The sequence below is a fragment of the Myotis daubentonii genome, chromosome 3 (assembly GCF_963259705.1).
Source record: "Myotis daubentonii chromosome 3, mMyoDau2.1, whole genome shotgun sequence".
Taxonomy (NCBI): Eukaryota; Metazoa; Chordata; class Mammalia; order Chiroptera; family Vespertilionidae; genus Myotis; species Myotis daubentonii.
In genome coordinates this window covers 138,190,818-138,215,601 of record NC_081842.1, presented here as the reverse complement: position 1 = coordinate 138,215,601, position 24,784 = coordinate 138,190,818, and the positions used below count along the sequence as shown (strand labels likewise).

Sequence of the window (24,784 nt, the reverse complement as noted above, 5' to 3'; positions counted from 1 at the left end):
TCTATGTCCGCAGACCTCACTGGGGGACTAGGTAGAAGGGATTATACAGGCTCTGCAGTCAGAAAACTCAGGAAAACTGTCTCAGGCCTCATGGCACATTCACATCCAGCTTTCCACCAACAAATTGAAGTGTAAGGCAGACAGATGGAAGCAAACAGGATAATAAATCAATGGCAAGCTCCTGCTTCTTGACCCCTGAAACCACAGAAAGAGCCAAAAATGAGAGAAGACAACTCTCCTGTTGAATAACGCTGCCCAATGCTTTCCTTCTTATGTAAAGAGGACATTAAAAAAAAAAAAAAGCTACATGCACCTTCTGGAGTAAAGGCTCTCCAGGAACAAGAATACACTGTAAACTGTACTCATGACACACTTCTTTTGGTGGCAGGAAGATTAACATCAAAATGTGGAGGGGACTGGAGTGGGAGGAGCAAACAGTCTTATTATCAGAAACGGTCAGTTATCTTAGCCTGAGTCATTACGTGTTCTCCCACACAGTTCAGTCTGGCCCTGTGCAAGGGCTTCATAACTCTTGGCTTCTCAATTTATAAGAAGAGTTTCAGGCAGGGTGGAGAGTTTGCCAATATTTTCCTCTGAGGGAGTCAGAAAGCGCCAGCTGAGAGCCTTCCAGCTCACCCTTTAACACTTTCCAACTGAATAAACTGGAAAGGCCCTTTTTAAACAACACTAGTAGTCGGAAGTTGGGTAAACTGCTGGGTGAGGACAGGGTAAAGCCACTAGGGTACAGGCTCAGCATTTGCAATGTAGAATCCTCTCGAAAAGTACCAGGCCTCTTGCATACCAAAGAGGTAAATATGGAATATTTCCACAGGAATGATCGAGTCTGAAGAGGGGTTGTAGTCCTTCTAGAAATAGCTCTAGAAGGTGAAATATAATTTCCAAAAACAAGGATTACAAACTCTGGGTCCTTCATAAATACCCCCATCATATCCAAAGGAAGGAGTCTCAGAAATAAAAGAGTTAAATGTTTCCAAAGTAGAGCCCTGCAACTGCCTTCCTGCATGAGAAGGCAACATAGCCCATTAAGAGCCATGGAAAATTGGAAGGAAACTGCCATTTCAGACAGCACCAGAAGCTGGTGTGAGGGTCTCAGGCTGAGTTGTCTCTGCCTGTCATCAAGACCAGGTGCCACGAATATTGAGGGTGCCCACAAGCCTGCCAGGGGAAATGTACACCTGGTTAAGGAATAACCCAGAAGACAGTGATGGGGCAGGTCACACTGGAAGTGGCCCAGTGTGCAGAAAGAGCTGAATCATTAAATCCAAAGTATGAATGAGCCAAGAACACTAATGAAAGATCAGGGAATGGTGCAGAGAGAGGAGGACCAGGGTCTCGAGACATCAGGCATGAGGAGCCCTAAAGCTGCAGGAATGAGAGAGCCCTTGGCACAACACAGGGACGGCCTGGCTGACAAGCTGGGCTGACACTACTCTCCTTCATTGGCAGGTCTAAGGTTATAAAACAGCTCCCATTTCTCCCTCATTGTCCCCAAACCTCCTCTACTGAGAGACATGTACTGTTTTGTGATAATAAGGAACTTATGAGGAAGCTGAATTTAAATTTGGGCTCTGCAGAAGCATCCTAAAGACTACAGAGAAAACTAAAATAGAAGGCTATGTGAGATTTGGCTGCAGAGTAACAAACTGTAAATTAAGGGATTTATGGACTAGTTGGGTAATTTCCCCAAAACATCTCTAGTTATCACTCTTCTGGCTTTAAAGAAATACCATACAGGTCTCTAAATATTTCATGTGGCTCGAGTCCTAACAGGTTATCTCCAACAGCTAACTAAAATGCCCTCTAAATTTGGGGCAATTCACAAGTGAATTTGAAGAAATTCACAAGCAAAGCAAAACTGCACTAATCCATGGCGGCAAATCTGATAGCAATTAAAACTCCATAAATTCACACATCACAGAATTCAAATCATGAAACGGGTGAGACTGAGGAAACACAAGACTTTTCTCCCAGTAGAAGGAGGTAGGTGACATTACCATTTACAAAAGTGAACAAATTCCGGCAAGTCATGCAAGTCATCCCTGGCTGACTGAAGGCTGTCTGATTACCTCACAGGGTCTTCCCTTTCCATACACGTTGTGAAGTGAAAATGATTGGGAGGTACTGCCCTAAATTATATTTACAGCATAATATTGAGACGAATAAGATGAATTTGTATAATAAATAGGATTCCCTTAACCTCATAAAATCACATGATTTGGGAAATCGACAACAGACAAATCCTTCCAGAGATGTTTGCCTCTCCCCTCCCAAATCCTTAGGGCCTTTGATTCACCCTGTTTGCCCTTTTCTCAGGGTTCTTGGCCTTCTGTAGCAGCAACCTTTGCACATGAATCATGTTTCAACTCCCACTGACGTAGAGTATTGAGGTTAACCCAAGTAGTCTCACAAAAACAGGCACTCAATAAATAAGTCCAAGTTAATCCATCCAATTGGGAGGAACAATAAGTTCTCTTAGGTCAAACAGCTCTTAAGATTCCTGATGTACCAGTAAATTGTTCTAATGTCACTTAAGCACAAAAGGAACCACGTTGTAGATTAACATGGAAATTAACTTAATCTAAAAATTAAATCATCACCACCTCTACACTCAAAGCCCTACACTCAAATCCCTAATTGAAGCCCTAACACCCAGTGTGACTATGTCTGAAGAACTTTGAGGAGGTGACAAAGGTTAAATGAGGTCATATGGGCAGGACCTTAACCCACTAGGGCTGGTATCCTCATAAAAAGAGACACCACTGCACGCCCTCGCTCAGCCATGTGAGGACAGCCAGGAAGCAATTCCTCACTACAAACTGAATTGGCTGGCACCATGCATCTTGGACTTCCAGCCTCCAGAACGATTAGAAATAAATTTCTGTTGTTTAAGCTGCCCATCAACATTATTTTCTTATGACAATACAAGATGACTAATATACTGACTTTCACCAGAGCCGCAAGAAAATGAACAGATTGAAAGAGATCAACCAATGAACTAGTAAGCCTATATGCATAACCCGTGGAAACGAACAATGGGGTGGTGAGGGCCTGGGGGAGGGAGGACGAAGTGGGGGTTAGAGGTTAACGGGGGAAAAGGAGGACCTATGTAATACTTTCAACAATAAAGATTTAAGAAAATAAAAATTAAAAAAAAGAAAATGAACAGAAATTAGTGATCTGACCATGCTGCTGCTACATGTTTCTGCACCAAGGCCATCTGAAAGCACATGGGCTCCTCACAAGAATCAATCTAACTGAAAACACACTGTTAGCAAAAAAGAGACATGGATTTTCATGCTTCTTCAGCTTTGCCTTTGGGAGGAAACTACGCCTGAGACCCCAGTTCCATATTTTCTTTTTTATTTTAATTTTTATTGATTGTTTTCTTTGTGTGTTTTTTTTAGGTGGGGAGAACCATTGATTTATTGTTCTACATATTTATGTATTTACTAGAGGCCCAGCGCACAAAATCGTGCATGGGTAGGGTTCCTAGGCCTAGCTTGCGATCAGGGCCATCTTCCACCTGCTCACCAGTCCCGCCACCCCACCACCCACCCCGGTTCCCCGTGGTTCCTCATTGGCCATCCAGTGATCAGAGCCTGCGGACTGGGGGGAGGGACCGAAAGGTGGTCAATGCACCTGATAGCGACTGATCGATCGGTCGTTCCGGTCATTATGCCGTTAGTCGCTGGCCTTTCATTATATAGGACTGATTGTTTCTTGTATGTGCCCTGTCCAGGAACCAAATCTGCAACCTTGGCGTATCAGGTTAATGTTCTAACCAACTGAGCAAACCTGCCAGGGTGAGAATTTCTTAAATTATACATGAAGGCTGTGATGATTTTTTTTTTTTTTTTAAATCACTGATTGGCTTTCTCCTGCACTTCTCCTACTGGGGATCGAGGCCGCAACCCGGGTATGTGCCCTATCCAGGAATCAAACCATGACCTCCTGGTTCATGGGTCAACACTCAACCACTGAGCCACAAATACCAGGCAAGGCTGCGATTTCTTAACACTCACAGACTAAGTACAGTGCTGCAGGAGGGAAAAAAAAAATGCCACAAGAGAAAGATGAAACTGAAGAGGATGCAAACTATAACTGTTCAAAAGCCCATCTGTGGTCTGGACTTGCCTGACAGCTCAGAACCAAAACCATGATGCCAATTTAAGACATCATCTTTCTCCACAAATATTATCATGAGATAAGCAATGCCATTCATAAGAATATCCAACTGGGACGTTCTTATTCAAGCACTGGCTGATGTCTTCCTAAGCTAGGGCCTCCAAGAACTGCTTACTGGACACACAGGAGCCCAGGGCTTTGAGGTACTTTTAAGTTTCAGAGACAATCTCATTCATCTGAAACATTCCTGGAAAACACCGTAAGCCCATGTATAGCCATAGCTTCTAAAAACTAATAGTCACGTTAACACATCCCAAAATGAACACAGACTTTAAAAAACTCAAATGAACTGGAAGGCACTGGAGGGAATCTTTCTGGGATGATGGAAAAGTCTTCCAACTATGCTGGAGCTTTGGTCAGAAGGGCATATGTACATTTGTAAACTCACTGAACTGTACACTTACAGTTATAAAGTTTTCTTCAATTTAAAAAAAAAGCAAGATCTGGAGTCAGGAGTCCTGGGTTTAAATCCTGATTTGACTACTTCTTAGCTCTGTAGCCTTGTACGAGTTGCTTAACATCTGCGACCCACTGAATCCACAAAATCATGATAGCAATAGTATAATTATCATAATGCTGTGAAAATTAAAAGTGGTAACTTACTTTTTCTTAAAAGCAAAATTTTAACCTAAAATACCAAGTAATGTGTCTTATTCCTAAATAGGCTTTCAACAAATGTGGTTCAGAAAGGACACAGGGTGATCCAAGTCTAAGAATCTCTACGATGAGACATATCACAATTATGAATGAATATGTACTTTGGTGACAGATAAATAGCAAGGGCTGTGATCTGGGGGCCTAGAGTTCTAGGTGTATGCATTTCCCACATGAAATCTGGAGTTAGAGGTGGAACACCCCTACCCTGAACAGAGAGAAAAGACCACACACACTCACAGTATGGTGGGTACGTACACTGTTTACACAGCACACACTCCACAGAGACCCAGGAGTTGTGTATTCAGCAGCAGTCCACAAGGATGAAGCCTCTCTCTAATGGACTGTGGAAAGAGAGCTTATAATAAACAAACAAGAATGACAGTGTTAGGAAGTGAGAAATTCTATGCAGAAAAATATTACATGTTAAGGAGCTAAAGGGTAACTAACAGACCAAGGCACAATTTTTAATAAAATGCTCAAGGAAAGACTCTTGGTGAGGGCACATTTGATGAGCAACCTGAACACAGAGAGGGGGGTCAAGTCACATAGATAATTAAAGAGAGAGAGCTCTAGATAGAAGATCTGAGAGCATAAGAATTCTGGGGCAAGAGCATGCTCAGTGTGTTTGGAACAGCAGGAAGATCAGATTAAGTGAGACAGAGTCAAAGGGAGAGGGAGGTAGATAAGACCAGAGAGATACTGGGGCACACAGCAAGTGGCCATCCTTCATGCTGAGTGATGGGGAAACCCTGCACTTATAAAGAACTGTGCTGGCTACTGCCTGGAGCGGGTGAAAAGGCAGAAGGTAAGAGAGCATTAGGAGTCCCAGCCAAAACCAGAGATTGTGGACTAGTGGCAGTGGGGCATTTGCAGATACAAAAGACATTGTGAGTTTAGAATAAACAGGGTTTGCTAAGGGACAGAAGATAAACCTTGGAAGAAATAGTGGTAACAGGTAACTCCAAGGTTTGGGCCAAAGCAACTAGAAGAATGAAACTGGCACTTACTAAGAATGGGAAGCTGGGCAGGGCAGATGCAGATGAAAGAGAGTGGATATAGTTAGCTTTGACACATCTCAAGTTTTCATGAGGCCTATCAAGAAATCAAAGTGCAGAAGGCAGGTGAAGTTCAAAAGAGGTTCAAACATGTCCATTGCTGCCAAATGGACAACTTAAGCCACACTGACTGAAAACTGGATTTGGCAACCAAGGTCATTAATAACCTTGGTAATTGGCCTGACTCTTGGGGTTCAAAGAGAATGAGTGGAGATGGTATTTACATGAATATAAATAGGAGAGACAGACTGTTTAGACATTGTCTTTCAGAATTCTGCTATCGAGAGGAATTAATAGGAGGGAGACACGAGATTAATGGATGGTTTATTTTATTATGTAAGAAATTACAGCATGTTTTATTTACTGATGGGCATGATCTCGTAAAGAAGTAAATGGAAGGAAGGAAGGGAGGAAGGGAGGAAGGGAGGAAGGGAGGAAGGGAGGAAGGGAGGAAGGGAGGAAGGGAGGAAGGGAGGAAGGGAGGAAGGGAGGAAGGAAGGAAGGAAGGAAGGAAGGAAGGAAGGAAGGAAGGAAGGAAGGAAGGAAGGAATAATTGCCAGAGTGATGTTCTTATAGAACCGAGAGAAAGAGACTTGGTGCACAAAGGGAGAATGTGACTAGAGACAGAAAGACCCTCATTGGTGGAACAGCTCTAAGAAACATTCCACACTACAGTGGGTTTCTATACTCTAGTTGCCACAACCCTCAAAACTGTGTTTCTTTGTGACAAACAAGGACACTGTGCAGGATGATCTCAAGCTTAGATATCTCACACACCCCACATCTGCCCTGTCCACCCACTCTCTCCTAGGTGACACCTTCTGTGTTGTACGCCCCTCCTACTAAAGGAGTCCACAATTTGATGAGGCTAATTATGTAATCGGGGAAACAGCACAGAGCTTACAGACTCGACAAAGGCAGGCTGAGAGAACTGAGGATGCAGTAGGTCTCAAACACAAAGTGGTGGGAAAGAGGAGCATAAAAACACATTAACCTCCACAGGCACCTCCATACTTAATTCTCCATGAAATCCTTGCAAGCAGCCATGCCTACTGGGAAGCCTGGTGCCTCCCCTTCATTTAAATGGGATTTCTGGTTCCAATCAATCCTCAGCATGATCCATTCCTTCCAGTTAAGCTCATCATCCAGGCTCAAAATTCCGCTTCTAAAAAATGAGGAGTCTGACCTATATACCTCAAAAAGTCCCTTCCTGCTCTAGCAATCCATAATTCTTTGGCTACAAGGGCTGCAGTTAGGCTTGCCCCTCCCTAGGTGCCAGAGTAGACCAACCAGAGAAACCTGTCCAATATCTATTTGCAGGTCCCCACCTCTGCCCCCAACACCGCCGCATCCCAATCGCCTGCCCTTGCACAAGATCCCACAGCTTTCAAGGCTTCTTTTACAAAAGGAAGTGCCACGCACAGTGGGCTGTTTCCATCATCAGCCTCCTCACACTAGACCAAACACAGTCACTCACTTCTGATTTTTAAAGCATTTCTCTTATTGTATTTTGTTCTGATTCCAGGACACACATATTCTTCTCATCTTGAAACGTGCATATCTAAAATTAGAAAGCATCTTATAAAGTACAATGGCTTATAGTTACAATTGGAATCATCATTTTCCTTTCTTACTGAAACATAAAATCATGGTGTATCACTCGATGACATTTTAGATGGGATGAATAAGGCAATCCAATTCCTCCAAAATAAGCAATTGGGAATACCTCCTATATCCAAAAACTATCTCAGACACTGACCAAATGGAAGCTCCACCAAGAAATGCCCCACCTGCACTACTTAAGCCATAAACTGACTACTTCAAGAAAGCATGTCTTGGGCCCATGTTTCGATCCATAAACATCAGATATCTTCAGGAAAGATTTTGTAGTACGGAAATCCAAAACTCTATTCCCTAATAAGGGGTGTGTGTGTGTGTGTGTGTGTGTGTGTGTGTGTGTGTGTGTGTGTGTCGGGGGGCGGGGGAGATTGTCTCCCTATGTCAGTGGTTCTCAACCTTCTGGCCCTTTAAATACAGTTCCTCATGTTGTGACCCAACCCTAAAATTATTTTCATTGCTACTTCATAACTGTAATGTTGCTACTGTTATGAATTGTACTGTAAATATCTGATATGCAGATTTGTCTTAGGCGACCCCTGTGAAAGGGTCGTTCGACCACCAAAGGGGTCGCGACCCACAGGTTGAGAACCGTTGCCCTATATCTACATGTCCAACTTTGGTCCTTGGCTACAAATTTGGCAATTGGTGCTGGAAAGGCTTGACAAAAGTAAAACTCTCTGCCTCTAGGTGAAGAAATAGAAAGAAATGAATGCATGTGTGTGCCTATGACTGAACTAAGAAGGGTAATCAGAAGAAGAAATATAAATTTTTATTCCCTCTATTAAAGTACAAGGTCTAATAAAGCCCAGAAACATGCTCCCAATCACAGATTTCACTTCTCTGCTTCAAAAGAAGCTGCTATTAAAAATATATCCTCCTACAAATTTTTATTTTTGGGGACCCTATCTTTATGGATGGTTCCAAAGTTGTTTAGGCAGTGGCTGAAAGCAGGAGAGCTCTAGTACAAAAAGTTGGGGTTTAAATCCTGGTTCTATCCCACCTTAGTTGTGTAGGCAACTTGCTAATCACTCTGGTGTATCATTTTCTCATCTACAAAATGGTTTGTTGTGAAGATTAAGTAATTAAAATATGGATAAACAGCTAGAACAGTAACTGCCAAATAGTAAGCACTCAACAGAGGTTAGTTATCACAACCAGTGCCCACAGGACGACTCTAAGAAAAGGGTCCAGTGTCCCTTACATCCAGTCAAGACTCTTTAGCTGGACAGAGGGCTTGCTGCATTATGAAATTCAAAAATTCAAATACAGCTAATAGCTCCCCTCTCTTACTGTGTAATTATATGTACTCATTATTTGTACAGCATGTTAGTTAAATGTCCCCTAATTTCAGTCCCAGTGGGCTAAGAGTCCTCAAAGAGTGGCCTCAGCCTTTGCCAGCCCTTTCCTAAGATTTTGCCAGATTATTACAGCCAGAAAAAGTAGCATTATCTACAGCAGAAGTAAACAGAAGGCTCACAATCAGCAGAAATCTAAGTACTGACTTCTAAGCCTGGCTGTAACCAACAAGCTGTAATGATGGTTGAGTTCCGACACAGACAATCCACGTTCAAGACTCACATTCACTACCTCTAGAAGGACAAAAAATGTCATTCCCTGTCACTTTAAAACCACAAAAGCAAGATTGATGGCAACCATGGATTTTACTATCTTTTATCTGCTTGTGTTATTACTACTACACTAGACCTGCAGAAATGGGGCAGCTGACCTTAACCGCTCAGATCCAAGCTGCCACTGTTTGAACACTGTCAACAGATACCAGACCCCCAGCCAGCCTCACCCAAGAGGGAAGCAGTGCAAGGGGCTGCTTGTTCAGCATCCTAGCATAGCAGTGACTTAGCAGAAGTGATATCAATTCAAATAAAATACAAAATTATGCCAGGCCCATTCTATTGTTAATGCAAAATATGATTTTAAATTTTATTTTCCCAGGAGACTCTGGTTGGATCAATCACCCAGAAATATCTTTGTTTAAAATTTAGTAGGAGGAAAGAAAGAAATAAAACACATTGTTTTCAATACTACTCTTGCAAAGATATGGTGTTAATTTTTATCTGGTATGTGTTCTAAAATAAGTACTGGATGCAAAGTTACACAACTTGAACTGCAATTCCAATGCTGCTACTGTATAATAAATAACAGTCAGGAAAGCCATACAGCACACAACAGGGATGTTTACTCAGCCTGCAGGTGAAAAACACCAAAGTGAACAAACTCAGAGGTATGTCACCACCCAAGGTCCCCAAGTGACAAAGGGGGGGACAGGGGCAGAAGCCCTCCCCATCTGAGGAACAGGTACATGCTCTCGCCCGTATGCCATCTAGTTTCAGACCCCACCTCCGAGTAAGGGCTCTGTACTGGACAGTTTCCAAAATTTACTACCAGACAAATTTCTGTCACAATTAAAATAGGACCAATGGAATTATTTCAACTTTTAAAAATAAAGGTAAAAACAAGTACCTTGTATGACTATTAAAACCACTCTCCCTCTACTACCTTGCCTTCACTGGCCCACAATGAAGAATTCAGAGATTGTATGCTGTGATGTACAGCTTAAGACAGAGTCACTCTATTGTACAGTATATGAATTATAATCTATTATGAAGCATCCATTCAAGCTCAAGTGATGCACATGTACACACATTCAAAGAGAACACTGCTTGCAATCATCCCTACTCCCAACCCCATTCAGCCAAAAAAATGAATGTTCCCTGCTATTTCAGCTTTCTCTGATCACACCCTCCTAGAGAGCACTCCTGAGATTCTGGGATCTATAAGAGTTATTCCCATGGTAACAATTCTGTTTCCCTGTGCTTTCCAGTAACCCCCAAACAGGAAAGCACACTTTAACGTGTTAGCTGCATTTAAGAAAATTCTTCTTAAAACACACTTAAGTTCTGAAACAAGGAGATAGATGTGTTTACTTAGAACTGCTATTGAAATGCAATATACAGAATAACAAAAAGGTGGCCTTGGAATGTTACCTGCACAAACACCAACAGGAACTAGAAAAAGGCATATTCACAGCAATTTCACAACCAAACTGAGAAGTGTTCCAAAAAAAAAAAGACACGTCAGTCTTTATTAGGGTGAAAGGCAAACTAACACGACAAAAACTACCTTTTCTTTATAAAGCTGGTACAAGAATTATTTAAAGCCTTCAATGATCCCAATAGAGATACCTTTGATAACTTTTCTTAGAATTCTTTCCTTTGCATTGTCAATACCTCAACTATGCCCAAAAAACATGAGAGCCACATTTATAGCCAACTAGCTGGTAGTGCTCTTTGCTTCTCAGATAATTTACTTTTGTTTTTGTTCTTTTACCCAAATTCCACTTTCATTCGATCCTGGACACCCAGCTAACTTCTTGTCCTAAAAGCTGATTTCCCCCCAACTAGGCTGGTGTGTAAAAAAATTAAGAGATTCCCAGGGCAATAAAGCATTACCACTCATGAACAGCAGAATTAAGCATTCTTATCACAACCCTAAAATCTACACCCATAACAGCCACTGCTCTACTCTAACTCCAGGATTCAATTAAATTCCTCCCACTACCATTCTAAAAATCTTAATCAAGCAAAACCCTGTTCCTCAACTTATTTTCATTTGGGGTTACATCCAAATAAGGTATTTTCAGTTTACAATGCATTTAAGAGACCTAAGCTAACATAGATTAGCCCAGCCTACCTAAAATGTGCTCAGAACACTTACAGTTTGGCAAAATGTTCTAACAAAGTCCATTTTAAAATAACGTGTTGACTATCTCATGCGATGTATTATGTGTATCACTGTCACACCATCATTATGTTGAAAAATCATCAACTCGAACCATCGTAAGTTGGGGAACCATCGGTATTCAATGTGAAGCAATGACAAGAACTATCACATCAAATGTTCTCCAAATAGACAAGGGAATATAGTTTACTATATTATAGGCAGCCAAGGAATAGATGGGGTCTCTGTCTGTTGGAGATCCATGGGGGTCCAAACAGTATACTGTGGCAACAAATTCCACTACTTATTTTACTTCTGCAAATGCGAAAGAAATTGTAAAAGGGCCTTTCCCGGCCCTAACCAGTTTGGCTCAGTGGATACAGCATTGGGCTGCAGACTCAAGGGTCCCAGGTTCAATTCCGGTCAAGGGCATGTACCTTGGTTGAGGGCACATACCCAGTAGGGAGTGTGCAGGAGGCAGCTGATCAATGTTTCTCTCTCATCGATGTTTCTAACTCTCTATCCCTCTCCTTTCCTCTTTGTAAAAAATCAATAAAATGTATTTTTTTTTAAAAGAGGCCTTTCCCATTACATATGGCTCAGAATTTAAGGGTTCTTATTTCAAACCACACAATACTAGAAGAGAATGAAAGAACTTGGGTGGATGGCAGGAGGTCATCTCACTAAATCCCGCCACAGACCTGTGGAAACAGCAGCAACAGGTCCCATCTGCAAGCACCAATTCCAACAAGAGGCTTCCAGACAACTCACCTTTCCACTAAGCAGGCTGAAAAGAAACTGGAAGCCCTAAGTGAACCCGTCACTCTGTATCCTGGAAAGCTGCTGAGAACCCACATAGGATAACTGTTACCCCAAGACCAGAGCAAAGATTCTAAGAAAGAACAGTATCTCTTTTTCTTCATCTCCATGCAAGTACAAACCAGAACATGGACTCACACTATCCATAATTCTAAGAAATTAGAAAATACAAGAGAAACTTTGGAATGCCACCACAGACACATCCCCTGAAAAACCAAATGTTAGTTCTGAAATGGTTTTTGTTAGATGACTTCATCTGAAGCATACTAAATCTCATTAAAAAGAGAGATAAGAATGAAGGCAGATAGCAGCAAGTCTCCTTGCAGGCTTCAAGGATCCTACTGATAACCATACAGAAAGGGGTAAAATTCCAGATATACAGAAATTCTATGCCACTGTATACTTGCTGCTGGGTAGCAACCTGCCCGACCTGATCAACATACAAAGAAGCAGGTGCTTAGGAGGCTGCTGAGCCTGAGAGCAGGAAAGACAGTAGGCACATCATGGATTTAGGCTACTTCCTTTACAAACGGGATAAGAATCAAAGACATCACTCCACAGTAAGATCATCAAAGACTTCTGCTGTCATACTTGGGTATGAAGCAGATATCCACAGGAATACCTATAAAACAGACTCCACATTCAACCCAGAAAGAAATCAGATTTGCAGCCCCGGTCCTGTGTATAGAGAATAGACTAACTACTTGACAGTGGTGCAGCACATAAAGGAACATGAAAATGAATCTATAAACCCCAAAAATTGCCCAGAATAACTGCAGGTAAAACACTTAGCTTAAAAAGCACAATTTGCAAAACACATCCAATTCAGAAACAAGGATGTGCCCAGAGATTCAACAAATATTCAACTCACCATTTACTGTTTTCAGGCTCCCAGCAATGCCTTCACCATGCTGTCTCTTCTGAGCATTCTTGAACTCCTTCAGAGACAAGTAAAGGACTTTACGTACCACCCTTTCTTCTGACCATGGAATCCCATCACTGTCATCCTGGAAAAACCGAGAGATGAAAGAAAGAAGAGTTACTTGAAAGAAAGCAGGTAAATACTAAGTCAAAATAAACCTTTTTTTTTTAAATTTCAAACAAGTACTGTGTGATCAAGACATGATTCTAGAGATAAATATTACAGCATATGTTAAGAGAGAGCATTGGCCCTTCAGACATCTGGAGAGACCTCAAGCAAAAGGCAAACCCACAGGCTGTACAAGGGACTGAAAGAAAGATAAAACCACCTCACTCGCCGTAGCCGGTTTGGCTCAGTGGATAGAGCGTCAGCCTATGGACTGAAAGGTCCCAGGTTCGATTCCGGTCAAGGGCATGTACCTTGGTTGTGGGCACATCCCCAGTGGGGGTGTGCAAGAGGCAGCTGATCGATGTTTCTCTCTCATCGATGTTTCTAACTCTCTATCCCTCTCCCTTCCTCTCTGTAAAAAATCAATAAAATATATATTTTTCTAAAAACAAACCCTCACTCCCCTTAGCTATCCATATCCAAAGACCTTCATTAATGGGGAATACGGAAGTTTTCTATTCCTAGCAAAGTTCATAAATAGTTGTTATTACACTCACAACCGGGTGTGTAATAATGAACCATTGTGCTGGAGTTTTAAAAAGCAAGCAATGCCAAAATGTATACTACCTTACAAATATAGGGTATCCCCCCCCCCCAAAAAAAGTATAACATATATTTTTTGATAGCTCAATTGATGGTTTTTTTCTATTCAGGTTTAACACATTGGAATTAATAATTATTCAAAGTGTGTATGCATTTTGGGGGATACCCTGTATGTGCTCCACTTTTGTTGTCATTGGGGTGTTGGTGCTACCTTCAAGGAAATTTACAATTCAGTCAGACACCGGATCAGCAATAGGCTCTTAAGAAAATAAGTCACTAGGGGGGTCGAGGGGGTGGGGGGAGGTAGGGGGGATGGGAGATGCCAGTGTGGAAAGGGGCAATGGAATGGGGAAAGGGGGGGACTCGAGAGATAAAAATACACACAGGTTAATAACAGGTCTTGAAGGTCTAATTCAGGGGTCCTCAAACTTTTTAAACAGGGGGCCAGTTCACTGTCCCTCAGACCGTTGGAGGGCCGGACTACAGTTTTAAAAAAAAAAACTATGAACAAATTCCTATGCACACTGCACATATCTTATTTTGAAGTAAAAAAACAAAACGGAAACAAATACAATATTTGTATTTGCATGTGGCCCGCGGGCCGTAGTTTGAGGACCCCTGGTCTAATTTAAAAGAGTGGCTCCCTATGTCTGCTGTATCAGATCCAATGCAAGTTCTTGACAGAGGAATGAACAAAATAAAGGCCAGGTTGGAAGAAGGTGGGGGTGGAGGAATCAAATGGTCTATAGCAGCCAGCCTATAGACCATTCTAGTAGTAAAGATATAAAGAACGAATAGAGCCCTGACCGGTTTGGCTCAGTGGATAGAGCGTCGGCCTGCAGACTGAAAGGTCCCAGGTTCGATTCCAGCCAAGGGCATGTACCTTGGTTGCGGGCACATCCCCAGTAGGAGGTGTGCAAGAGGCAGCTGATCGATGTTTCTCTCTCATCAATGTTTCTAACACTCTATCCCTCTCTCTTCCTCTCTGTGAAAAATCAATAAAATATATTAAAAAAAAAAAAAGAACGATTAGAATTGAAGAGGCCGTAAGGGAGGAGGGAGCAGGGAGGGACACAACGGCAGGAAACCAAGACAGAACATGAGCCAAGACTGGAGGATGGAGATGGCTGACACCATAACTAAATTGAGACAACTGTTGTAGGAAACCAAGAACAAGGTGATTAAGGCTTAAGGGGTAGACTCATATGGCTAAGGACATTCTTAGGTTCTGTGGATATCTATGCACAATTTGCTTATCTAAGAAGCCCTCATATTCACATACCTGCTTCAAGACTTAACCTTTTTTTTTAAATATATTTTTATTGATTTTAGAGAGGAAGAGAGAGAGAGAGAGAGAGAGAAACATCAATGATGAGAGAGAATCACTGATCAACTGCCTCCTGCACGCCCCCTGCTGGGGATCGAGCCTGCAACCCAGGCATGTGCCCTTGGCCAGAATCGAACCTGGGACCCTTCAGCCCACGGGCCAACGCTCTATCCACTGAGCCAAACCAGACAGGGCAAGACTTAAGCATTTTATCACACAGTTCTATTTAGACATACAAGTATTTGAGCTTCTCAGATATTCTGGGCATCAAGAGAATAAGGGAAACATTAATACCGTGGGTAAAAACAGGGCTTTGGATATTCATGTTCCCTCTGTTCAAACAGGAGCCCGAACACTTCAGAGTCAGACTGGTGCTGGTGTACTGGATGTCCAACAAATTGGTTTTTACTCCCTGGCACTAACAGGTGACATAAAATCTCCATGGGACTCAATAAGGGATCTGGGATAGCTAAGGTCTTTTCCAGCTCTTAAATTCCTAAACTCCGCATAAATACAAACTACATCTTAGAAATACAACCACATAGGACCTCTAAGCCCTAAATAAGTTAAGCTGCACTCTTATTAAGCTTCAGGGACTTCCTAGAATCGGAGTGATTCTCCATCTTCTATAATAGAGGAGCCCTGGGAAGAAGGGAGCTAGGATTTCCACTTTCCCCTGCACACTCTTCCCTCCTGTAGACATGCCAAGCTGTGATTTCCGATATCGCTAGAGGAAGAAGGCACATCCTGTCTTCCTGGTTGCTCTCCTGAGAGCCAAGACATCTACTAACCAGGATGGTGGTCGAGATTCAAACATGAAGGTTAAAAGAAGCAACAAATCTTGCCTCGACCCAATAGGAGGAACACACACAATTTCTTAGGAGGAACACACACAATTTCTTAACTGCTACTTGGTACAAGTCACTGCAGACCTTCCAATCACCTGGTTAAAAACAGAAAATTAAGAACTCTAACCAGACCTATCTGGGGAGCCCAAATAACTAACCTGAGTAAAAGGCAGATGCTTTAGCTACACAACACATACAAAGCACATCCTCGTTGAATTTGCTCTTATAGCAACTCCCTACTCCCTTGAATTTCTATGAAAGCTCTCCCAGCATATTCTTTGCAACTGAATGACAGTCTTAAATGTGGCAGGAGTTAATGCTTATTACATTGAAATCCACTTTTTCAGCTTCCACAGTCAGTCTATGCAATAAAGGCTGTGCAGCAAAAATCTTTTCATTGTAACCAAGTTCCTATTCTCATCTTTTGCATCTCCACAAGTGATGTGATTATAAACTCTTATTTCCTACATCTACACCGTGTATACATTTTAAAGCCCCAAAATAGCTTTCAATGTAAAATTCCAGTGGCAATTTTCTGCATCCTATTCAGGCTGATACCTTCATTCTGACTTCAGGCCTCCATAATAGAGAATTACACCTCTACAACTAATGTCTAATTAAAACATAAACCATGTGAGATGAAAACTCCTGCAAGGAAGACACATTTAGGGTTCACTTACTGGTACAAGAGCAGTTTCATTACACCTTTAAAGTACTTTAAATACAAAAGAGGCACATCCATGACACAGATTATGGGTTTTAAATTCTAAACATTAAAATCAAATTTACTTTTAAAACACAAGAGTTCTTTTATAACCTGGGGTGCTGGTCAAGACTTGTTACCATCCTCAATACTAATGCAAGACACAAACCTAATGGTTGACTCTGTTCTGCTTCCAAAAGTTCAATAGGTAGGCAATAACTCAGAAATTAAACTGCCTTTCACAGCTGCCGAGTCATGATGAATCACCCTACACTCAGCTTGCAGACCACGGTGGTGGATCCCCTACCTAGTGGAATGGAGATGTGGAAATCAAAGTGTGTGTGTGCCCAACCATGAGGCAGCATAGCACTCTCCAAGTTGGGTGTCACGGAAGGCCAGAAAGAGTCTAATACTCACTCTGCTATTCAGAACAGCCAATCACCAAGTACTCTAAAAAACAGCCCCAACATCATAACTATCATTAAAGATAAGGCAACACGAATTACAAACACCTCTCTACGAGTTTATATGACCTCTAACTAAAGGGCTTCCTTTTTATTTTCCCTTTTTCAAAAGTTGTCTTATTTAATCAGTCATTTAAACAATGTCTGCATGGGGTCAGGAAATTGTTTTTGCTGTTCACCACTGTTATCCCAGCCCCTAAAACAAGCATGTCAAACTCGCGGCCCACAGGCTGTATGCAACCCACAACGAATATTTTTGTGGCCCAGCCAATTAACGGGTATGTGAGAAACATTTTAATAAAAAATTTTCGTAACTACATTTTTATAATATCCTGTTACACATAATCCTATGTAATAAAAGGCTAATATGCAAATTGACCGAACGGCTGAACGACAGATCGCTATGACGTGCACTGACCACCAGGGGGCAGACGCTCAATGCAGGCGCTGCCCCTGGTGGTTAGTGGCCTCCCACAGGTAGAGCTCCACTCAGCCAGAAGCCGGGCTCACAGCTGGCAAGTGCAGCAACGGTGGCAGGAGCCTCTCCCGCCTCTGCGGCAGCACTAAGGATGCCTGACTGCTGGCTTAGGCCCGCTCCTTGGCCTAAGCCATCAGTCTGACATCCCCCGAAGGCTCCCAGACTGCGAGAGGGTGCAGACCAGGCTGAGGGACCCCCCCCCCCGAGTGTATGATTTTCATGCACCAGGCCTCTAGTTATTAATAACGGAACTACAACATTCGCTAATGACTGATTACTATAATTGTGTTGCATTCATTTCCCTTACACACCTTACATGCAGACGCACCATTTCTCTCTACTAATACTAGCAGCGAGTATTATAGCAGCTGATTGCCAAGTCATTAGACTTGGACTGACTTGTTTGGTGTGCACAACAGGAAATATTTTGCTTTCAGAGAACAAGAAAAATAGGTTTATTTGCATTACGCTTATTAATTTGTGCAGTTATTCAGTGTCTGGTAAGTTAATGTTCAGGAAAAATATTTTTATTAAAATGTCCTATTATTTTATGTTAACGATTACTCATTTATTTCAGTCTTTTGTATTCAGCATGTCTTTATCGAAATACACCTACATTTCTATGAAAATTGAAGCTTTTGCTTTTTTGAGGCTCACATAAACTTAAACCTTGTTTCTTTGGCCCATGTTAGCCTTTTCAATTTGACATGCTTGCCCTAAACATACCCAATAACCTAAGTGGTCACTAAGTATTTCTCTTCCTCTCCCTACCTCCCTCACCACATATCTGTCCAGGCTCCTTTTCCTCTGTATCTCTCAGCATTCTCTCACTATACCATCCCCACTCTCTTATGTTCAATCATTCATTCCCAAATCCCTATTTTCAAATCAATTCATGCCTCAGTATTCAAAAATCCTAATTATCCTGTTTGATGTTCCAGGAACTGGCCCTCCCTTTCCTCAGGTGGAATCATCAGGATTTGACAGTGCAGCACTAAAGAGACAGAGAGAGATCCTTTTTTGGCCACCTCCAGAATGCTCCCACAAACCAAGCACCCTGTCCATTCTAGTTTACTGGTCAGCTTAATAAAGGAACATATAGGAGGACATGTAGCCATTGATATCAGAATCCAGCAGCTTTATTATGATGCAAATTCACTTTGCCCAGAGAGTGCCAGTTCTCATGAATTTCATTAAAGATTTAAAAACAGCTATTGCCATTTGGGGTTTCAATAAGACCTCTAGGCCAGCGGTCATCAACCGGCAGTCCAGGACCACTGGTGTTCAGTGAGGTCCGAAAGGTTGGCGACTGCTGGTTTTAAGGAAACCTTTGGAGCAGCGGTCGCCAACGAGTGGTCCATCGTCCGTGAGGTCCGAAAGGTTGGCAACCACTGCTCAAGTCTACCAGAGCATCATAAATTGAGGATGCACAAATCAAGCTCCCAGAAAATGTACCCGCTTCCTTACTCTCACCCCACAATTTCTTACTTACATTTCCCCAACAACAAAGCAAATGTTTTTGTGTTGTTGTTGTTCTTTAATATATTAGAGACAGGGAGAGAAAAGGAGAGGGAGAGAGAGGGGGAGAGAAACATTGATTTGTTGTTCTACTTATTCATGCATTCATTTTTGATTCTTGTATGTACCTGGACTGGGGATCGAATCTGAAACCTTAGGATATCAGGACAACATACTGAACTACTGTGCCCACCTATTTTTACCCAGTGGATGACCCAGCCATGGCCTAAAGCAAATGCTTTACAAACACTGACATAAATAAAAATATTTGGCTCTGTTGACAGGAGGGAAGGAAAAATAAAGAAAAACAAATCAGAGATCCAAGATGGCAGACAATGGGATGACAATCAGCAATATACTATGAGTGAGAGAGTGAAGGGAGAGTGTGTGGACATGCAGGGAGTGTGTGTGTATTAGTGAGTGAGGGACAGTTATATTCCACAGGACTGTCTGGGACTGGCGGACCAGGCACCCTCTACTACTGCTGCGATCTCTCCCGGAGCTGCCAGCTCTGCCGCAGAGACCACACCACTTTGAAGGAGAGAGGGGGTGAGATCAGAAGCCCAGCCTTACCTTCACCTGGGGAAACGTCCGATACCTCCCAGGACCCTGCAACCACGACGCCCAGGGACCAGCTGCCTCAGCTGCGAACCCATGAACACCAAGACTCCAGCCTACCCGGCACGGGCACCTAAAGTTTGTCCAGGGGGAGACAAGGTGGCAGCCGAATAGGCAAACGGGTCCTGCGCCTTCTCACAGAGCAGATAGAAGAAACAGCTGAATCAAATAACATCCACCTGGAACTGACGAATTAAACACAGCTGGTGAGGCAATCGGTGGATGGAAAGGTCAGAGATCGCCTGGAGAGAGGTGGGATCTGGGATAGAGGCTGGAAAGAGAAATGCGCACAGTCGGGACTAGAATCTCAGAGGGAGACTAGACTGCGCTGCACCAAATCCTCGGCCCTTAGGGTCAGTGTAGCCCTTGAATGTGGAAGGGGGTCCACAGGGCTGCTGTCAGCGGGGGACTCTAGAGCTAAGCCCACAGCCATGGGAGACCGTGCCCAGAAAGGCAGCCAAGGCAGCCTGAAGTTCTATACTGCGAAATGTCGGCGGGAGAAAGACGCGAGGCAGCGGCGGTTGCTTTGTCTTTATGACTTCCTTGCTTTTACTTGCTAAACCCAGTGCTTAGGATCTTTCAATTAAAAAACCTCACCAAGACTGCCGGGGAAGGTGGTTTTTGTGGCAACTGGGGAGCAGAATAGGGAGACATGAGCAGGAAACTGGCTCTGGGACAGTCCATCCCTCCAATACAGTCTTGAGTGCGACAGGGAAAGGAAGAGTCTAAACACCCCCAGAGAGTCCTGGGGGACTGGATTGAGGGGCCATTTGGTCCCAGAAACTAATACAGAAACACCACCGCCCAGGGGCTGTGTCAGAAATGCAGGCTTGTGTAAATACAACTGAAGGCAGGCAGAGAAACAAAGTGAGCAGAGTGATCCTGCCTGCTTGAAACCAAAGTTGTGGCCTATGACACAGAGGAGCGGTGGATCACTGGGAACATCAACATTGTGCTGACTGACAGGAAACAGACGTGCCAGGCAGAACAGTAGAGAGGGGTCTTAAACCAGCCCCAAAGAACATGAACAAGACGGGGATGCCCACTTTCACCACTCCTGTTCAATATAGTACTTGAAGTGCTAGCTATAGTGATCAGACAAGAAGAAATAAAAGGCATCCACATTGGAAAAGAAGTAAAACTGTCCGTATTCACAGATGACATGATACTGTACATAGAAAACCCCAAAGATTCCATCAAAAAACTACTAGACCTAATAAATGAATTCGGCAATGTAGCCGGATACAAAATTAACACCCAGAAATCTATGACCTTTTTATACTCTAATAATGAACTCACAGAAAGAGAAACTAAAAAACAATCCCATTTACCACTGCACCAAAAAAATAAGATACCTAGGAGTAAACTTAACTAAGGAGGTAAAAGACCTGTACTCAGAAAACTACAGGACATTGAAAAAAGACATAGAAGAAGACATAAACAAATGGAAAAACATACCATGTTCATAGATTGGTAGAATCAACATCATAAAAATATCCATACTTCCCAAAGCAATCTACAAATTCAATGCAATCCCATTAAAATACCAACAGCATATTTCAAAAATCTAGAACAAACTCTCCAAAAATTCATCTGGAATAAAATTTAAAAAAAGACCCCGAATAGCCACAGCAATCCTGAGAAAGAACAAAGTCGATGGGCTCACAATACCAGATATCAAGCTATATTACCAAGACACGGTTCTCCAAACTGCCTGGCACTGGCACAAGAACAGACGTATAGACCAATGAAACAGAACAGAGAACCCAGAAATTGACCCAAGCCATTATGCTCAATTAATAGTTGAAAAAGGAGGCAAGAGTATACAATGTAGTCAAGACAGTCTCTTTAATAAATGGTGCTGGGAAATTTGGTCAGATCATGCAAAATAATGAAACTAGATCACCACTTACACCATACACAAAAACAAACTCAAAATGGCTAAAGGACTTGAATGTAAGATGGGAAACCATAAAAATCCTACAAGACTCCATAGGCAGCAAAATATTAGACATATGTCATAGCAATATCTTTACCGGCACAGCTCCTCGGGCAGTGATGGCGAACCTATGACACGTGTGTCAGAGGTGACACGCGAACTCATTTTTTTGGTTGATTTTTCTTTGTTAAATGGCATTTAAATATATAAAATAAATATCAAAAATATAAGTCTTTGTTTTACTATGGTTGCAAATATCAAAAAATTTCTATACGTGACACGGCACCAGAGTTACGTTAGGGTTTCTCAAAATGCTGACACGCCGAGCTCGAAAGGTTTGCCATCACTGTCCTAGGGCAATGGAGACTAAGGAGAAAATAAACAAATGGGACTACATCAAAATAAAAAGCTTCTGCACAGCAAAAGAAACCAACAAAACAACAAGAGAGCCAACTCCATGGGATAACATGTTTGCCAATGCTATTTCAGATAAGGGCTTAATCTCCATACAGTTTAACAAAAGGAAGATAAATAAACCAATCAAAAAATGGGCAAAGGACCTAAACAGACATTTTTCGAAAGAGGACATAAGGAAGGCTAAGAGACATATGAAAACATGCTCAAAGTCACTAATCATCCAAGAGATGCAAATCAAAACAACAATGAGCTACCATCTCACACCTGTCAGAATGGCTATCATCAACAAATCAACACACAAGTACTGGCGAGGATGTGGAGAAAAAGGAACAATCCTGCATGGCTGGTGGGAATGCAGACTGCTGCAGCCACTGTGAAAAACAATATGGAGTTTCCTCAAAAAGTTAAAATGGAACTCCCATTTGACAGAGTAATCCCACTTCTAGGAATATATCCCAAGAAACCAGAAACACCAATCAGAAAGGATAGATGCACCCCTATGTTCACAGCAGCACAATTTACAAGAACTAAGATTTGGAAACAGCCTAAGTGCCCATCAGCAGATGAGTGGACTAAAAAACTGAGGTACATCTACACAGTGGAACACTATCCTATCTAATAAAAGAGTAGTATGCAAATTGACCATCACTCCAACACACAAGATGGCCACCCCCATGGGGACACCAATGGCTGGCAGGGGAGGGCAGTTGTGGGCAATCAGTCCAGCAGGAGAGGGCAGTTAGGGGCGACCAGGCTGGCAGGAGAGGGCAGTTAGGAGCAACCAGGCTGGCAGGGGAGGGAAGTTAGGGGCAATCGGGCCAGCAGGGGAGCAAATAGAGTTCGATTAGGCTGGCAGGGGCATGGTTAGGGGATGATCAGGCTGGCAGGCAGGGGAGCAGTTGGGAGCCAGCAGTCCTGGATTGTAAGACGGATGTGCCAGATTGGAGAGGGTGCAGGCTGGGCTGAGGGACACATACCTCCCCACCACACCCTTACCCCACCCCCACCCCCGGTGCAAGAATTTCGGGTCTCTAGTGCCACTATAAAAAAGAAGGAACTTTTACTATTTGCAACAGCATGGATGGAACATTATGCTAAGCAAAATAAGCCAGTTGAAGAAAGATAAATATCACATGATCTCACTCATATGTGGGATATAATGATCAACATAAACTGATGAATAAAAATAGATCCAGAGACAAATGGCAAGGGAGATGGGGGTTAGAGATCAACCAAAGGACTTGTATGCATGCATATTAGCATAACCAGTGGACACAGACACTAGGGTGGTGAGGACTTGCCCTCAGGGGTGGGAAAAGGACACATATGCAAAACTTTAGAGACTAAAAAAAAAAAAAAAAAAAAAAAAATCACAAAGATCTGGATTTACTTTGCTATTGACTGCTAAAAATGACTTTACCTGGTTAATGGAAGACTGAATAATAAGGCCTTTAAAAGTGAGATGATTTTCTTTTTTTTTTTTAATTTCTTTATTGATCATGATTTTCTTTTCATTGGCAAAACATCTACCGCTCTTTGAAATAACTTGAGAATTTCTAATAAAAAATGGCAACTATTCAGAATTTAAACGTGAATGCTTATGGTCATAATCTTTTTTATTAAAAAATAAAACACAGCACAACATAATTCTAGCTACTCAAACTTATAAGACATGTAAGAAAAAAGGAGCACAGGAGTAGGTACATGAAGACAATACACTCCCGCACCATCTAACCATCCTCCAAAATGCATACTCCAGATTAGAGATTAAAAGTCTTTAACAACCTCCTTCCATGCCTTCGCAACTCCCAGTGTGGTCCACAGACCACCGGAACCTTAACAACTTGGCATCTTATTAGAAACTAGTGAAAGTAAATTAGGAAAATGTATATGAAAATCTTCCTCCTGTCAGAGTCTGGGGCGCACCACAGGAACCAGAGTCAAGTCCCCACCCATCCACATGCACCACGGGAACCAGAGTCAAGTCCCTGCCCACCCACATGCACCTTGAAATCACACGAGACCCAGACCTGGACGGCCACACCCCCATTGGGCTAGATCCAGACCTGGCCAGCCCCACCCCCATCAAGCCCCGCCAGGTGGTGGGTGCGGCCTCGAGTTGCCTGTCAAGCCCCACCAGGCGGTGGGCACAGCCTCAGGTTCCCTGGCCAACCCAGCGCCAAGCAGCCTCAGGTCCCTGCTGACTGCTCGTTAAGGCTCGTTATGGGCACTCAGCCTTCACTGTGGGCACAGCCATCTTGACCGTTATGGCGTGATGGTCAATTTGAATATTCCCTCTTTATTAGATAAGGTGCAGACTTCTGGACCCCACCCCAGAACTACCTCATCAGAATCTACATTTTAAGAAGATCCCCAGGTGATTACCATACACAGGAAAGTTTCAGAAGCTCTGCTGTGCACACTTGTTCTCCAACCCACACCTATTTCCTATCACTTTCTAATTTCCATTAGAATACAGGCAAAGGTAAAGATGAGGTGAAACGCCAATATGAATACTTCTAACATCTATCTGCTGTTGGCATTTCTCCTGTCAGAAGTAGGAAATCTATATTAATATACCCTTGGAAATCTTCACTTTGATGTCTCTTCACTGAGCTTAAATAAGTGATCAAATAGGATAAGTGAAAACAAGAAGAAAGGCAAGGCACTAAGAAATGCAAGTTCCACATGTGGTGTCAGGTGAGTACTAGGCTTATTGGGGCAATCACTTTGTAAAGTACATAAAT

The 24,784-nt window shown here is 42.6% G+C and overlaps 1 protein-coding gene across 4 annotated transcripts in view; it reads right to left on the bottom strand.

The window, feature by feature from the left end:
• JARID2 (jumonji and AT-rich interaction domain containing 2) overlaps positions 1-24,784 on the bottom strand; it is a 291,087-nt gene that overhangs the window by 144,718 nt on the left and 121,585 nt on the right. For all 4 annotated transcript variants that reach the window (XM_059688680.1, XM_059688681.1, XM_059688679.1 and 1 more), the window contains one exon: positions 12,964-13,099. In XM_059688680.1, the coding sequence (XP_059544663.1) occupies positions 12,964-13,099 (136 nt within the window). Of the gene's footprint in view, positions 1-12,963; positions 13,100-24,784 lie in introns of those variants that run through there.